The sequence below is a fragment of the Myxocyprinus asiaticus genome, chromosome 11 (assembly GCF_019703515.2).
Source record: "Myxocyprinus asiaticus isolate MX2 ecotype Aquarium Trade chromosome 11, UBuf_Myxa_2, whole genome shotgun sequence".
NCBI lineage: Eukaryota > Metazoa > Chordata > Actinopteri > Cypriniformes > Catostomidae > Myxocyprinus > Myxocyprinus asiaticus.
The window spans coordinates 9,971,330-9,990,131 of record NC_059354.1 but is presented as its reverse complement, the minus strand read 5'-3'; the positions used below and the strand labels follow the sequence as shown (position 1 = coordinate 9,990,131).

At 37.8% G+C, this 18,802-nt stretch overlaps 1 protein-coding gene across 4 annotated transcripts in view; it reads left to right on the top strand.

The window, feature by feature from the left end:
• LOC127447748 (unconventional myosin-Ib-like) overlaps positions 1–18,024 on the top strand; it is a 161,121-nt gene extending 143,097 nt beyond the window's left edge. For 3 of the 4 annotated variants that reach the window (XM_051709787.1, XM_051709788.1, XM_051709790.1), the window contains 8 exons: positions 3,256–3,342; positions 5,344–5,418; positions 10,314–10,448; positions 10,562–10,668; positions 12,643–12,775; positions 12,903–13,055; positions 15,890–16,020; positions 16,120–18,024. In XM_051709787.1, the coding sequence (XP_051565747.1) occupies positions 3,256–3,342; positions 5,344–5,418; positions 10,314–10,448; positions 10,562–10,668; positions 12,643–12,775; positions 12,903–13,055; positions 15,890–16,020; positions 16,120–16,249 (951 nt within the window). In that variant the 3' untranslated portion in view covers positions 16,250–18,024. The remainder of the gene's footprint in view (positions 1–3,255; positions 3,343–5,343; positions 5,419–10,313; positions 10,449–10,561; positions 10,669–12,642; positions 12,776–12,902; positions 13,056–15,889; positions 16,021–16,119) is intronic. The other variant, XM_051709789.1, reaches the window with a different exon arrangement.
• The last annotated feature ends 778 nt before the right edge of the window (positions 18,025–18,802 follow it).

Here is an 18,802-nt window from a genome sequence, read left to right as displayed (position 1 = left end):
CCCCAAAGCATGAATCATACATATGCTTTATTCTAGCGAAAAGGAAGATGTTACTGTAGATGTGTCAGGTGGCAGAAGACTGGAGGATAGGGGCAGAGAGAGCAGGGCTGGGGGGTGTCATGTTAAGGGCAGAACGGACTGCGATCTTTTAAGCCTCTTTCCTCTGACTGCCGATGGATTACAGCTCATCCAGACGGGCACCCTGCGGAGCAGGCTGATTCCCCCACAGGCTGGCATCACAGCCGGCTCTACCCCTGTCCATACCAAGTGCCCTATTTTAATAATCAATCCATAGGGTTGGGAATCAAGAACTGATCATGCTGGTTGATACTGTAGCAACAAGCATACAACGCGACCCAATTCGCGTAGGAATGACTCAGGCAGTTTCTTTCAGTGAATCAAGTGAGTCAAAACGACTCTCAAATGATTCTCAAACTCATCGATCAAAACGGCTCACTTGCTCACTGAGTCAGTCAGAATGATTACTGTATTAACATCTAACTGAACCACAAGTCATTACTTTAGGTCATATCCAACTCAAAATAAACCAAAAGCTGTTACTGTAACTGTGTTGTGTTGTACTTAAAGGAATATTCCGGGTTCAATACAAGTTAAGCTCAATCAACAGCATTTGTGGCATAATGTGATTACCACAAAAAATCATTTGGAATTTTGAGATCAAAACCGAGCAAAAGAGCAGCATTGTTTGTTCCTTTGGCTGTCAAATTCAACAATGGCACAATAGCGCCCTCAACTGACAAATATTATGAATCATAGTCTCAATGATCTTCTTCAAATACAACACTATGAGAACGAGCAAAATGATTGACAGGTGAAGTGTTCATGTCCGCAGTTCACGGACACATTTTTGTTTGCTGTTTACAAAGTCTACAGCTGTCACAGACCGGTGAGATATCTCAGGACACTTATTTCATTAATATCTTTAAGGGAGTAGAAACACTTTTTGCATACTTTTCCATGAAAAAAATCACTTACAGCACCTTCAATGTTCAAAAATTTCCTATTCACTTCCATTGTCAGTGCCTCACTGTAACCTCGATTTTTACTTTTTTTTTTTTTTTTTTTTTTTTTTTTTTTTTTGAGAAAAGGAGGGGCAAGACTAAATAAATTTTTGTGGTAATCAATATTATGCCACAAATGCTGTTGATTGAGCTTAACTTGTATTCAACCCAGAATATTCCTTTAAGGTTCAGATAACTTAAATTTGTGTAATTACTGACTGGTTGTTGAGCTACACATTAAATAAATAGTTCACCCAAATGTGAAAATTTAGTTATCATTTACTCTAAACCAGTGACGTGCACAGACCACAGGGGCGGAAGGATAAAAATGGGCACTGATTTAATTTTTTATTTTTTTTTAGTAATTATAAATACTTAAAGATTTTTTTTTGCTTTTGAGTATTTAAACATTTTCTTGTATATACTGTACATACTTTTTTTAATTTTTCCTTTATCACAAATAATAGCCTATTCTGTTATTTCTCTCAAAAAGCACCATGGTAACACTTGTTTATTTATTTTCAGACATGGTCTGTGATAACCCTATGTTTATGAAATGTGTCATAGTAAAACCATGGTATTTTTTTAAAGTACCTTGGAGTACCATGACAGTATCATGAAATATGAACATGATCAATCATTCAGTACCATGGCATTACCCTGGTAACATAGTGCACGGTGCGAAGGCGCGATGAGAAAGTGCGAGCGTGAGGCGATCGACTGTGTTCCCGAATGCTACAGGGTCCTTGAATAACGTATAACATGTGAGTAAGGGCAGCCGGTGGAATTTCTGGTGCCTCCCTGGGGAGTTGGTGCCCTACGCAGACTGCATAGTATGTGTATAGGGAGGATCACTTGCAATTGGCATCCGCCCCCGATCTGCTGTAGCGTGCGCTCTTAAAGGCACCTCCGCTTAATTTTCTTTATACGCCCGCGATTTACAAAGAAATCTCATAATAACACATTGTTACTGTTATTTTGAGATTATGACGAGATTTTAATTTTGTTTTATTTAACTATTTTAATTTAATTATTAATATTTCTCCCCCTTTTCTGGATGACCAAAAGGGCACCTTTAGATTTGTGAACGAAAGGCTTGCGCCCCTGCTGCCCCCGTTCTGTGCACCTCAGTGCCCCAAAGCCATATGAAATTCTTCTTCGGCTCACAAAGATTTTTGTGATTTGCCAATTTCCATACAAAAGCTAATAGTTAAGCTACAGTCAAGATAGTTTTTTGAAAAAAGTAGTTAGCAAGCTACTAACGAAAAGTAGCAAACAACATTGAAGCTATTTATAGAAAATATTTTAGTCATAACAATCCTAATAGTTACATATTTAATTATGATGACATTCTCTTCTGAAAATTAAACATGGTTATACTACAGTAACCATAGTCAAACCGTGGTATTTGTAGTAAAACCATAGTAACTGCATAGTAACAACATACTATAGTAAAACCCTGGGTACTATATGGATACTACAGCATTACTGTAGTAAAACCGTGGATAATTGTATCAAACCCATGGTTTCAGCCAAAAAACAACATGGTTACTACAGTCATGGTTACTATAATATTACTTTTCATAAGGGTAAAACAAATAGGGTGACAAGTTAAACTGAATATAGTTTATACTTAACTACTCCCAAACACTGTTGGCAACCCATCAATAACATCAAACCTCATTGATTCTTGTGCATCTCATTACCTCATTACAAATGTCATGACACAAGAACTGATTTAGGATTGATTAAATGGTGCTTCCTCAAAAGTACATAAAAGAATCATTTATGGAATTGTTTAGGAACAAAAATCATTAACTGGTATTGTAGTCTGAACCACAAGCCCATGTGAACTTCCCTCTGCATGCTGTGGTCTCCCTGCACTGTTTTCTCCTTCCTCATTTGAGTGGCCTTGCTTTACTCCATCGAGTGCCTTCTTGAGGTTGATGTGGCTCGTTTTATTGCATGTTTGTGTGTTTTGTGCTCGAGAGAGCAGTTGTACTCTTACTTTCTTGTTTTCTTGGTTTTTCCCTTGTTCTTGCTCATGTAACCCTATGAAAGAAATGTGCTCTCCACAGTAAAACCGCAACAATGCAAATCTGTCTTGACCAACAGCAAACTCCAACCCCTGTGCCTCTCCCTGGAGCTGGTGTTACGCTGCTTCTTAGCGCTCCGCTTCTCAAATTATTCTCTCTTTTCTGCACTTATCAGTTTCTCCCTCCCTCTCTCACAGGCACGTAGAGAGCTGAAACGCTTGAAGGAGGAAGCCAGGCGTAAGAATGCCATCGCTGTCATTTGGGCCTACTGGTTGGGACTAAAGGTATCGCCAAGGCATTAGTCATTCAGGGGACGAGTAGGAAGCATGCAAACAGCCAGCCTCTAAGTGTTGCCTAACCAGCTGCTACACTACATGCTAACAGTACAGTCTAACCCCAGAGTCACGATGTAGTTCAGTTCCACAGGTCCATTAACGTGCAAGTCAGTGACATGCGTTAGTGTTATCGTAAGTGAGGGCAAAGTGTTAGAAAGGTTCGGCTATAGATACTCTGTGTGTGTCACTCCATAAAGCAGAATCAAATCTACCCTCATAATCCAGAACTTTAGAAAAGCTTCCTCTGGATCGTTTAGAGACATATGCTTTTCCCCTTTGTATGCCTATTGCCTGTTTCACGCAGCTTGTCTTAGAGTTTATTAACAGTTACAGCATGCACACATAAGCAGCAAAGCTGTAACTGCATGAAAAATGTGTGACTGCAAGTCATGTTTTGGTGCTGAAAACATTGAAAATGCACAAACCTATTTATTGACACAATCTAGCGCAATATAGACTTAAAATAAAAGACCTCTGTCATTAATATCATATTGTCTTTGTGAATATTTCAACGTTTTTCATTTTTATTTCATTACTTTCACGCAGGGGTGCCAGGTAGGGATACCCTCCCTTACAAAAAATCTAAACTAGCCTCAAACTTTTTATGTTTTAATGGTTTATGTAAATAAACTAGTTCACATAAATTAGTCACTTATTCACTTGATCCTAATGCAGCCAGACTTTGCCAAAAGTCCCAGTCTGTATTTTTATGTGAAATATTTAATTAAATACTGCAGTTTATAACTATATTTCAACTAGGTTATATAAGATAGGGTGTTTTCTAATTTTATTATGTTATATACAGGTATCTAGTATAAAATTATATATGTTCAATTTAATGTTGTCACCATAATTGTTTAATGTCTCCCTAATTAAATTTGGAACTTTTATATTAGATATTAAATTTATTAGATATTATATTTGCGATCAGAGCTTCTGATCTTTACGTTTACCTTAGAGATAAAAAAGTAAAAAGTACCCCACTCCTACCCCCTAATGTTTTGGCCTCAGCCCCTGATGTTTTCTCAAAATGCCCCTGGCCATGTCAAATAAAAATGCATCAAATTACAATATTTCCATATGAACACTGAACTTGATAAGAAGAAATTTTCCTTTTTTTTTTTTTTTTTTTTTAAGTCATCAGCACCAGAATTACATTCAACATACAACTCATTTGAAATTCAGTTAATCCATATTTACATCGAGTGTGCAGAAGACCACACCACAAACTAAAAAAAGACAGCTTCATACAAGACCCCTACTTACAGTATGTAGTTTGTAATCAAGATTGTAATTGTTCTCAATGGCCCACTCCTAATAATCATTTTATAATTTAATAGGACTTACTAGTAAGTAAATACTCAGTGTAGTATCCCAGAAATCACTTTATTTTGTGTATAGAGCCACAGCTTCATGATGCTGCAGACATGCTTTCAGTGTGAAAGCACAGTGCAAGCCTGCTGTTGCAATTACACTGCCGCTTCGATTATATACTGCTTACGCAAGCTGTGTGAAACAGGCCAAAAGACTGGAACGGCCGGATGCGGGGGGGTGGGGGGGCCTGTTAACATCACTGACACTACAGAGGCTGCCTGATGATATTTCGATTTCTCTCAGTTCTGGTTGTTTGGTCTGTGCCTGCCCTGTTTGCTCTCTGCATGCTGCTCCTAACATAGTTATTGGTTACCTTTTTAAGACATTAAAAACCTTTGTTGTTTTTCTCTCCACTGATTTTTGCAGTTGTGTTTTTGAGGGGTGACTTCTCAGATAACTGTGTACAGCAGTTTGACTAAAATCCTGCCATTGCTCTTTCAGTTTGCTGCTCTTTGGTTTAAGTCCCTGTTTGTCACGAACCGCTTGTCTGTCCTGATGGTGTCCCGTGCAGTTCCTGTTGACATCACTGATCTTAATACAAATAATAAGTTATTGATTAAAGACACTTTTTTACAGGTCCGTCGGGAATACAGGAAGTTCTTCAGAGCTAACGCTGGCAAGAAGATCTATGACTTCACCATACAGAAAATCGTAAGTTAATTAGTTGCTGATGTATTCAGTTTAGTTAGGTGTAAACTTTGCAAGATAAGATTTTGGACACTTTTGGGTCACTATTAAAAATGTATGAATGTCATTGCATTTGATGACAACATTTTGAAGTGAGTGGCATCTGCAAACAAATTATTTTCAAGCTTTTCTCTGAACTAACTTCTCTTCATTTTTGCAACTGGTCCCATGGTGATTTGTAGTGCAAGAAGTCAGTTCCCCTCAAGTTCACACAGGTGTCCTAACAGAGTAACCAAAGGTGTAGTTCATCACATTTACTACAGACGTGGTCCATGCTCCAACCATGAAGTGTTACATTTGTAACTTAACAAACGGCATTTTGTGAAATGTTTTGCTTAACCCCTTACAGCCGGAAGGCATTTTAAATGAATTCAGGCTTAAATGGCATACCCAAAAGCAAGAGCTTTAAATAACTTGGGGGGAAAAAAATAGCAAAGAGGGTCAGCTGCATGGTATCAAATTATAAAAAGGTCATCAAATTAACTTTGTTGGTGTTCTCCAACATGTCAACTACAAAGCAATCAAAGTTATAGCATTTGGAACCATGTATGCTATTGTGCCCTTTTATTTATCAGTGTCCAAAGACCTCTCCAAACCAGTATTTCAGTGTTTTATTGAACATTAAAACAAAATAACTGAAAACTATGAATGCAAGCATCTGAAAAAAATATATAAAAATACTTAAACTTATATCAACTTAGTGCCTAATAATTAAAAATGATCACATTGGGGGGGTTTGGGTAGCTCAACGAGTATTGACGCTGACTACCACCCCTGGAGTCACGAGTTCAAATCCAGGGCATGCTGAGTGACTCCAGCCAGGTCTCCTAAGCAACCAAATTGGCCCGGTTGCTAGGGAGGGTAGAGTCACATGGGGTAACCTCCTCGTGGTTGCTATAATGTGTTGTTCTCGCTCTTGGTGGGGTGTGTGGTGAGTTGTGCATGGATGCCGCGTACGACTTAGAGGGCATTGGGAATTGGGCATTCCAAATTGGGGAGAAAATCACAAAAAAAAAAAAAAAAAAAAAAAAAAATATATATATATATATATATATATATATATATATATATATATATATATATATATATATATATATACAGGTGCATCTCAATAAATTAGAATGTCGTGGAAAAGTTCATTTATTTCAGTAATTCAACTCAAATTGCGAAACTCGTGTATTAAATAAATTCAATGCACACAGACTGAAGTAGTTTAAGTCTTTGGTTCTTTTAATTGTGATGATTTTGGCTCACATTTAACAAAAACCCACCAATTCACGATCTCAAAAAATTAGAATATGGTGACATGCCAATCAGCTAATCAACTCAAAACACCTGCAAAGGTTTCCTGAGCCTTCAAAATGGTCTCTCAGTTTGGTTCACTAGGCTACACAATCATGGGGAAGACTGCTGATCTGACAGTTGTCCAGAAGACAATCACTGACACCCTTCACAAGGAGGGTAAGCCACAAACATTCATTGCCAAAGAAGCTGGCTGTTCACAGAGTGCTGTATCCAAGCATGTTAACAGAATGTTGAGTGGAAGGAAAAAGTGTGGAAGAAAAAGATGAACAACCAACCGAGAGAACCGCAGCCTTATGATTGTCAAGCAAAATTGATTCAAGAATTTGGGTGAACTTCACAAGGAATGGACTGAGGCTGGGGTCAAGGCATCAAGAGCCACCACACACAGACGTGTCAAGGAATTTGGCTACAGTTGTCGTATTCCTCTTGTTAAGCCACTCCTGAACCACAGACAACGTCAGAGGCATCTTACCTGGGCTAAGGAGAAGAAGAACTGGACTGTTGCCCAGTGGTCCAAAGTCCTCTTTTCAGATGAGAGCAAGTTTTGTATTTCATTTGGAAACCAAGGTCCTAGAGTCTGGAGGAAGGGTGGAGAAGCTCATAGCCCAAGTTGCTTGAAGTCCAGTGTTAAGTTTCCACAGTCTGTGATGATTTGGGGTGCAATGTCATCTGCTGGTGTTGGTCCATTGTGTTTTTTGAAAACCAAAGTCACTGCACCCGTTTACCAAGAAATTTTGGAGCACTTCATGCTTCCTTCTGCTGACCAGCTTTTTAAAGATGCTGATTTCATTTTCCAGCAGGATTTGGCACCTGTCAACACTGCCAAAAACACCAAAAGTTGGTTAAATATCCATGGTGTTGGTGTGCTTGACTGGCCAGCAAACTCACCAGACCTGAACCCCATAGAGAATCTATGGGGTATTGTCAAGAGGAAAATGAGAAACAAGAGACCAAAAAATGCAGATGAGCTGAAGGCCACTGTCAAAGAAACCTGGGCTTCCATACCACCTCAGCAGTGCCACAAACTGATCACCTCCATGCCACACCGAATTGAGGCAGTAATTAAAGCAAAAGGAGCCCCTACCAAGTATCGAGTACATATACAGTAAATGAACATACTTTCCAGAAGGCCAACAATTCACTAAAAATGTTTTTTTTTATTGGTCTTATGATGTATTCTAATTTTTTGAGATAGTGAATTGGTGGGTTTTTGTTAAATGTGAGCCAAAATCATCACAATTAAAAGAACCAAAGACTTAAACTACTTCAGTCTGTGTGCATTGAATTTATTTAATACACGAGTTTCACAATTTGAGTTGAATTACTGAAATAAATGAACTTTTCCACGACATTCTAATTTATTGAGATGCACCTGTATATATCACATTGGCTTCATTTTCCATCACTCCAAAAAATTTGCATTGAGCTTCTTTTAAATAAATGCCACATGGTTTGACATTATTATATAATGTTTAGGGCTGTCAATTTAACACGTTAATTTAGTGTGATTTAATTATATAAAAAATTATGTGTTAAAAAATGAATGCAATTAATCATGCCCCCTGACAAGTAGTGTAAATTCCATAATAAAAGTTATAATTTTCCTACCATGGACGTTTTCCGATCAGTGGGCGTTTTCAAACTGGGATGGGCATTTTTCAACTGCTTTACATGATTTGTCTACTATGTTGAGATTACCTACTTTCATTGGATAGTTAAGAAACACCCATCATGGTTTTGAAACGCCCACTGATTACTACATTTGATATTCCCTACTTTCATTTTATAGTTGAAAAATGCCCATTCCAATTTGAAAATGCCCACAGATTGAGAAAAGCCCATTATTGTTCTGCAGAGACCTATACTTAACCAAATGAGGAATTAAAGTTTGAAGTACATTTGTTTTTATTGCGTCAATAGGTGGCAGCGCACCTCTACAAACTTCACAAGCAGCGCAGCCACAGAATGAGAACCACTCACTTAAAGGGTTAGTTCACCCAAAAATGAAAATTCTCTTATCATTTACTCATGCCATCCCAGATGTGTATGACTTTCTTTCTTCAGCAGAACACAAAGATTTTTAGAAGAATATTTCAGCTTTGTAGGTCCATAAAATGCAAGCGAACGGGTGCCAAATTTTTGAAGCTCCAAAAAGCACATATAGCCATCATAAAAGTAATCCGTTCGACTCCAGTGAGCGTAAGAAATAGATCAATATTTAAAACTTTTTTTTACTAAAAATTCATGAGGGTCGAGGTCAAGCATGTTGGCAAGTTCACGTGAGAACTGAAACATGAAATGCTGAAAAATATGGAAGTGAAGTGTTTACAACAGAGGAGCATAGATATTTATACATAGATGCCACATTGGCTACATAAACTGCTTTTGTGTGAAAACAGTATTGCAGTCCATAGAAACAGCTGCTAATAAGGGATCTGCATGTGAACATATATGCAGAGGAGGCTTATGTGCTTATGTCACGTGAGAGGCAGTTTGAACTCCACCCTCATCAACATGTAAAGCACAAGCTGGCCGGAAGCAAACATTTTTAGGAAAAAAGTTTTAAATATTGATCTGTTTCTTACACACACCTAGCGTTTAGTTTCAAAAGACATTAATTTACTTAAATCCACTGGAGTCATATGGATTATTTTTATGATGCCTTTATGTGCTTTTTGGAGTTTTCAAAATTTGGCACCCATTCACTTGGCATTTTATGGACCAACAGAGCTGAAATATTCTTCCAAAAATCTTCATTTGTGTTCTGCTGAAGAAAGAAAGTCATACACATCTGGGATGGCATGAGGGTGAGTACATGATGAGAGAAGTTTCATCTTTGCATGAACGATCCCTTTAAGAGGAAGCACAACAAGTGGACGAATGAAGCACATAAAGGAATCTTGAGACGCGATTTTCATAGTTTCGACTACTTTTAACTTGACACAATATCCTAAAAATGCAGTGTTCATGATGATGAATACCAGTGAGACGCTCCAAACGTGTCCATCTGAGGCACGCACATGTACACAGAGTGACAATTAAAAATAGCGCAGACGGAACGCAAGAGCGTGTACTGTACTGTGAGAACTGGACACATTGACTAACTCGATGCAAAACAGATTGCTGTCAACTGTAGGCTTGTTCAATAATATGAGAATTAAAAAAAACAGTATGTTGAGTTCTCAAGACACTTTTTGTATGGTCTAATCAATGCTTCATTCATCTGCCACAATAATGCAATTTATTTCAAACTGAATTTCAGTCCCTATTATAGCCTATATTTATTATAGGCCCTACATGTTTTATTTATAAATATTTGAATTATTATGCATTATATGAATTCTTCATTTGGGGGCCTTTCTCAGCAAATAATGATGGATGCGAGTAATTGCTATTCTTTCGATTAATTATTCAGCATGTCATGTAATTAATTTGATGAAAAATTATCAATTGACAGCCCTTATAATATGTCTAAATACTTTAGGAAATGGTTTTCTACACATCATTCTCTACATTTCTGCATCCTATTATAATTTCTGTTTTTTATTGTATAGATGCAAAAGTACTTCCTGGGCTTAAAGAAGACGATGCCTTCCATGTCACCGATTGATAAGAGCTGGCCTGCTCGACCCTATGGATTCCTGGATGGGACACATCAAGAACTCAGGAGGATGTTCCATCTGTGGAGGGTCGGTGTCCTTGGATGTATCTGTAAAATTAATCATTAACCTCACTGTCACGTCATATTTAAAACAAATCGTAATCTAACCATGTGATCTTCCTTACGGTGTCCTCAAATTAGTGCAAGAAATACCGCAGCCAGTTCACCGAGGAGAAGAAGGCTACCTACGACGAGAAGCTGGCAGCAAGCAAGCTCTTCAAAGATAAGAAGGCCTTGTATCCTAACAGGTACAGTTGAAGTCAGAAGTTTACATACACTTAGGTCGAAGTCATTAAAACTCATTTTTTAGCCACTCCACAGATTTCATATTAGCAAACTATAGTTTTGGCAAGTCGTTTAGGACATCTACTTTGTGCATGAAATGAGTCATTTTTCCAACAGTTGTTTACAGACAGATTGTTTCACTTTTAATTGACTAGATCACAATTCTGGTGGGTCAGAAGTTTACATACACTAAGTTAACTGTGCCTTTAAGCAGCTTGTAAAATTCCAGAAATGTATGTCAAGCCTTAAGGCAATTAGCCAATTAGCTTCTGATAGGCTAATTGGAGTCAATTGGAGGTGTACCTGTGGATGTGTTTTAAGGTCTATCTTCAAACTCAGTGCCTCTTTGCTTGACATCATGGGAAAATAAAAAATAAATCAGCCAAGACCTCTGAAAAAAAAAAATGGTGGACCTCCACAAGTCTGGTTCATCCTTGGGAGCAATTTCCAAACACCTGAAGGTACCACATTCATCTGTACAAACAATAGTATGCAAGTATAAACACCATGGGACCACACAGCCATCATACCGCTCAGGAAGAAGACTCATTCGGTCTCCTATAGATGAACATAGTTTGGTCCGAAAAGTGCAAATCAATCCCAGAACAACAGCAAAGGGCCTTGTGAAGATGCTGGAGGAAACAGGTAGACAAGTATCTATATCCACAGTAAAACAAGTCCTACATCGACATAACCTGAAAGGTTGCTCAGCAAGGAAGAAGCTACTGCTCCAAAAACCACCATAAAAAAGCCAGACTACAGTTGCAAGTGCACATGGGACAAAGGTCTTACTTTTTGGAGAAATGTCCTCTGGTCTGATGAAACAAAAATGTAACTGTTTGGAAAAAGGGTGAGGCTTGCAAGTCGAAGAACATCATTCCAACCGTGAAGCATGGGGGTGGCAGCATCATGTTGTGGGGGTGCTTTGCTTCAGGAGGGACTGATGCAATTCACAAAATAGATGGCATCATGAGGAAGGAAAATTATGTGGATATATTGAAGTAAGACATCAGCCAGGAAGTTAAAGCTCTGTCACAAATCGGTCTTCCAAATGGACAATGACCCCAAGCATACCTCCAGATTTGTGGCAAAATGGCTTAAGGTGTTGGCCATCACAAAGCCCTGACCTCAATCCGATAGAAAATTTGTGAGCAGAATTGAAAAAAAATGTGCGAGCAAGGAAACCTACAAACCTGACTCAGTTACACCAGTTCTGTCTGGAGGGATGGGCCAACATTCCAGCAACTTATTGTGAGAAGCTTGTGGAAGGCTACCCAAAACGTTTGACCCAGGTTAAACAATTTAAAGGCAATGCTACCAAATACTAACAAAGTGTATGTAAACCTCTGACCCACTTGGAATGTGATGAAAGAAATAAAAGCTGAAATATATAATTTTGTCTACTAATATTCTGACATTTCACATTCTTAAAATAAAATAGTGATCCTAACTGACCTAAGACAGAGAATGTTTTCTACGATTAAAAGTCAGAAATTGTGAAAAACTGAGTTTAAATGTATTTGGCAAAGTTGTATGTAAACTTCTGATTTCAACTGTAGGAAAGTAACATTAAAGGGAACAGTTCATCCAAAAATGAACTATTCAGACATAATTTACCAGTACTTTCTTCTGTGGAACACAAAATAATTTTAGGCAGAATGCCCAAGCAGCTTTATCCATACAGTGAAAGTGGATGGTGCTCCAGAAAGGACAAAAAAGCACCATTGAAGTAGTCCATACAACTTTTGTGCCATATTGTGATTGTTCTGAAGCCATATAATTGCTTAATGTGAGGAACAGATCAAAGTTCAAGTTGATATTCACTAAAAATCTTCTCCTCCACTGTAGTTCTCATATCTCTATTTTATTTTAGCTATAGAAATTTTTTTCTCCAGTATTGCATTTTATGGTAATAACCAATGTCCTCTGCTTTATAGTGTTGGGCAGCCTTTCAAAGGAGACTATCTGGAGATAAACAAAAACCCAAAGTACCAGAAGCTAAACAGCTTAGTAGAGGACAAGGTTCTTCTTGCAGATGTGGTCAGTAAAATCAACCGTGCCAACGGTAAGGTGAGTACAACTTAGCTCTGTGCCTATAGGATTTAGGTCTCTGCCTAGGCAAAATGATTTCTATTCTATGAAAAGAAACGTGATTTCACCGTTTTCATGAACTTTAAATCACTGCTACACTTTTTAGGGCGCTCCAAGACTTTTCCTCCTGACCAAGAAAAACTTTGTTCTGGCTGATCAGAAGACAGGCCAGGTGAAGGCCAGTGTTCCACTGCTGGAACTCAGCAGTGTCTCTGTCAGCACACAAAATGATGGCTTTTTCGCCCTCAAGCTCAAAGAGGTATGACAGAATAACTGAGAAACGGAATCACGTGTTTTGCTTGAATTATACTGAAAGCATTTTAAAGAAATATTCTGGTTTCAAAAGTGAAGCTCAATTGACAGCATTTGTGGCATGATGTTGATTACCACAAAAAAGTAATTTTGACTTGTCCCTCGTTAAAATAAATAAATCACAGTTATTAGGCACTAACAATGGAAGTGAATGGGGCCAGTCCATAAACATTCAAATTCACACTGTTTTAAAAGTATAACCACAAGACGTAACTGTGTGTTAACATGATTTTAGTGTGATAAATTCAGGGGTTTACTGCCGTTACTACGTTTACCTAGAGGGTTTACAATTATGATACATTGTCATGATAACAAAGTTTTGATATTGGATAGAAATTTACACCGAAAGGGTAAGCAATTTTATCACACTAAAATAATGTTAAAATGGATAGACCATTTCAAGGATGTAAACAATAACAAAGGAATCAAAATGCTACTGCGCATGTCTTGCCCTGATGCATTTCCGGTAGCGGCATTTTTATACCCAAGAACTGTCCAAATAAAATGACTAGCACGTACTTTTAGAGTCTAGCTAAAACGGAACAAACAATATATGTGCAAAAACTGAAAATAAAGTGTTATTACCGGTTCCTTGAAATAAGACTCTTAAAATGTTAAAAGTGACTTATCCAGACGTGTTGTTGATACTGAGCGTCTACTCGAGAGAGACATTGAAAGTGTATCGTAGTTTAGATGCTAATAATCATTTTATCAGCGGAAAGGTCGGGAATATTGGGTCCCTCCTATTATAATAAATGAAGCTGTTAATGCTTCAATTGCATGACTTGCAGACAATATAAGGTGTTTTTCTTTTTAATTATATTAAAAAAAATATTTCGTTGTCTGTCTCTTTCTTCTGAGCTAGCTTTTATACAATTCCAGCTACTCTGAGATCTTGGCAGTGCAATACTGCAGATATTGTTGACTTTTGCATGACAAAATGCTTATGTTCCTCATTTGTAAGTCATTTAGGATAAAAGCGTCTGCTAAATTACTAAATGTAATATTACTTAATATAAAAATACTTGCCCAGCTTCAATCATTATAATGGCAGCGATCTATATTCACTTTTAGAGCTCTACCTCTCAAACTTACAATTAGTTGGCAGAAATTTTGTTCACCTACCAGAGATGAGATGTGTTACTACTACAGCTTCACTACTGAGGTTCATGCGTCTATTAGCGGTTGCTTTCTTGGCATTCTAAACACTTTAATTTTAATTTCCAGGCATCCAGAGAACATCCAGCCAACGAACAACATGGCCCACATTTTAATAATGACATTTTATGAAAATTGTGTTAATGTCAGTAACGTTAATTGTCACTATGACCCCATTTACACCTGATAATAAGATGCGTCTCGGGTGATCCGATCACATGTGGTCAGGTGAGGCGCATCACTGTTTACATCTGGTCGCTTAAAGGCATCTCCTGTGACCACTTGTGAGCGGATTTGGAGGGGATGGACTCTGATTCATGATGACATACCTCAGTCACTATGTCAGTGTGTTACTACTTGATGTTAAAGCACAACATAACAGAGGACAAAGAAAGCATGATAAAAACAGCATGCTATTTCTCCCAGATGCAGTTTAAATGTAATCTAAGCACAGAAGCAACATTTCAAGCAGAATCGTCCGTTATTTTAATGGATTACTTGTATTTACCTGAGCTTCAGATGTTCGTGCTTCTCAAAAGTGTCCGTGCATGTTGATATCAGATACACTGAAGAAGATCCGTGAAGTTCTCATGCTTGTGTTTGTATCCGCTTTTTAAAATGTTCTGATCAGACGGTTATTTCCTTTTAAAGCCGCTCGTAACCGACAAAGTTTAAACACTTGTTTTAGCGCAGCGGTTGATTGAAAGGTGAGGGCTGGCGCGTCACTGATGCCGGGACGCATTCAGGGCAGATTAGCGTTTACACCACAAATGTGATAAGTTCAGATGTGTTTTTGACCACATTTGTGTGTGGTTTTTGTGATCTGCTCACAAAAAGTTTTAGACCCCGTATTTAGCGCCGACCACATGTGATTGGATCACCAAAAATGCATCATAATACCAGGTGGAAACTGGGTCTATGAATGAAGCACCTCCCACTGTTGTTTTGAATGAGTTTCACAACTAGCTGGAAATGTTCAAGGAACAAAGACGTCACTTCCTTAAACTGACGAATAGTCCTTGAAATGGTGTATAATGTTTAAATCTCGTGGCTGTACTTTTGAAACGGTGTGTATTTTAACGTTTATTTACTGGGCCCATTCACTTCCATTGTGAATTCACTTCCTCATGTCACCCAGATTTTTTTCTTTTCTTTTTTTAAATAAGGAACGAGTCAAAATTAGTTTTGTGATAATCAACATCATCCCACAATCGGCACAATGTTGTCAATTGAGATTTACTTGCATTGAACCCAGAATTTTCCTTCAACCAGACATGACTCAACAAAGTAACAAACAATTAAAATCTGATTTTAATTCGAAACGACGGAACGTGATGAGCAATTTTGTTGAACGTTCGGTTTCCATTTTTGAGGCATAACACAGGCTAGCCCTACACATTGAGAAATTTCATTTGTCCAAAATCCTGCTTCACATAAATGCATATTAAGCATCAAATACGGTCTGATTGGCTAAGATTGTGTTTCAGTTTCACGTTCATTTGGACAAACAAATGGCTTGTCGCTGCAACATTGTCATACCTGGTTAGTCCGTGGTTTAAAGGTCATCCTGTTTTAGCTGGATCTGCACTCACAAGCATTTCTATGGATATGCTCTCTCTGTAGGGTGCCACGTCAGCAGCCAAAGGTGACTTTTTGCTGAGCAGTGACCGTCTTATTGAGATAATCACCAAACTCCATCGCACAGGTGCAGCTTCAGCTGACAGGAATCAGATCAAAATCGACATTGCAGATGAGTCCGTGTCCCATGTTTCTACCCTTCTTCTTGTTTTGTTTTTTTTCAGTATCACCCTTTAAATACTTCAGCTTATCTTCTTTCTCTCATTCCCTTTCAGATTCCTCGTGCAGTTCAAGCAAGATAAAGTGTGTGTAAAATTCATCCAGGGTGCCCCAAAGAACGGCAACGGTGTTGCCTGCAAGCGTAAAAACAACCGGCTTCTGGAGGTGTCCGTTCCATCACCATAAAGGACCGAAACCTTTCACCCACTGCAGGGATAAGAACTCTGACATTCTGCCCCCCGTAAACCCATAATGATCATGCAATTATGATTTTCTTGTCATTTCTGATTCTATATAGTCCAAATCCTAACTAACTGCCTAACTATTCACAGTATTTGGGCACTTAAAGTTCTACCTTTTACAGCTTTTAACGGTGGAGTGGAAGTCTATCTATCTTTCTTCACAAATCTTGGGACACATGAGAAATGCTCTTTAATTGGACTTAATGGAAACCATAGTGATTACAACGAGATTTGTAAGGCCTTTGAACTGGTTTCTAGTTCGCCATGTTTGTGTGGGCCTCTTATTGTTCGAAACCAACTAAATAGAGATACTGAAAGGGTTTGGTTGGGCTACAAAATTTAAGATTGCACTTTTTCACTGGGATGTCTGGTGGTCAGGAAAGACAGGCTGGTTGGTTGGTTTATTAATGTTTATTTTCCTGTTCTATTTTCATAGTTTCTAGTGCAGCGCAGACATTTATTGAAAACTACTCATTTGACTTTTGCCAAATGAAACGGCAATTTGCGATCCACAATCGTGTGCCATTTTGCTGTTCCTTCCCAGGACAAAGACATTATCTTGTATATGTTATAGTGCAGAAACTTTCTTATTTATAAGCCAAATAATGATTTTTCTTTTCAGTTTAATGATGAATGCCAAACAATATTGTTTCAAATCATGCTTTTTTCCCACATGTATTTTGTTCATGAACACTTATTCTTCACATTCTGTAAATCAGGGTATTATCATGGAAACCACTAACCCACAATTTTAGTGTGGAAACTGATAAATCGCTCTTTACATTAATAGCATGCATGATGGAATCTCCAACGGTGGGATGAAACACCCTAAAAACTAGGGAGATTTGATTTTCACATCTGGGTTGATGCTGCACTGGTAGTCTAGACGATTGGCATACTAAAGTCCTGGCTGGTACGATCTGCATTATTAAGTCCACTTCAGTCAGTCCCTTTACTGTCATGGGGTAATGCAAAGCAGCATGTACATGAACTGTAGAACGTGTAGGACTCGTATGATAGGAGGCTAAAAATAGTTGGTATTTGTTGTCCTATAGCTGTGTTGAGGCAAAATGTAAATGCTTTTTTGCCATAGGAATGTGGGCTGCATCATTCTTTTTTTTTAGCTTGCTCACATCTGCTATTAATAAATGCAGTGTTTTTCTTAAGGCCTGACCCAGATCTTTGAGTGCGAGCATTCATGCATTATTTGGACGCGAAGGCACACACTACATTCTGCTTACGTTTACACCACGTACCAGAATCGTGGTTGATGCTTTTTCAATTGTGTTTAATGCGATTGTTGTTATAGTGGACATTTTGTACTCCTGAACTTCTGAAGACAAGGCCCGCCAACTTAACTTCTCTGCTTCTGCTTAAGTTCCATAATGTGTTTTTTGTATATTTACAGTAAAAACATAAGTAGATATTAGGGGAGGGGATTATCTTCCTCTTCAGTAAAGGAAGCTGAATTACTTAAGCGCTGTGATTCCGCAGAGTGTCACTTTGAATGCAGTAAGCTATGGGTTATCCTCCTCTTCCGTGTCAGGAGTTGGATTTGAAAGAAGAAAATAATTGTTGTAAGCATTTTTTTTGTGTGTGTGATTAAATGTAACCTGTTCTGAAAGACTGAAAACATGGAAGTTTTTCATGAACTATTAAATGTAATAAATGACAAGTAATCATTTTTTAAATTAAAGCAATAAATAAATGATTTTGGCTAATCAAGTGTGCTTTGTTGGTTTGAAATGTACACATTATACACTCCGATACTAGATTGAGTGCCTTGAGCATAGCTCACCAAGATAGGAATGGAGTAAAATGTTGGTGTATGTGAATGAGAATCTTGGATGTGTTGAAAATAATAATTTGTATTGTCTTTGAGAAATGTGTATTATAAATAGGACTGATTTGTCAATACCATACAATTTAGCTTACTTTTATATGTAAAATATCTATTTAGTGCAAAACAATAAATGCATAACTAGCCCAAATAGATTTACTTGAGTATTTCTTTTTTGCCATTTGGGCAAAATTCCCTTTTAGGTCACGAGTTGAATTTGGAATTGAAAATGCCCCACATGCCCCAACATATTTACACAAGAGTAATTTCATTAATCCAAGTTTTGTGACAAAATATAATTGCATTTCTACTATGCCTAATTATTCCTTGATTAGACATCTGTCTTAACAATTAACACAGCCATCAAAACAGATGGAAAGACTTTTGCCATACAGCACCACAAAATGTCCACCACCGTGTTTTCTGATAACATTTCTATCTGAAACATTATTTCAAATTCCAGAAATTAATTGAAATTTTGATGAAGTGTTTAATTTCGGAAACGGAATTGCAAAAATACACTTTTTTAGACAGATTTCTGAATACACCCTTTGTCTGCCACTGGTCAAACAAACAGATAGTCCTGTCCCAAATTTACACTATTGTTTGAGCCAATTAAGGGGTTGGATGAGCCCCTCAAACAGGAATGTTGGAAAG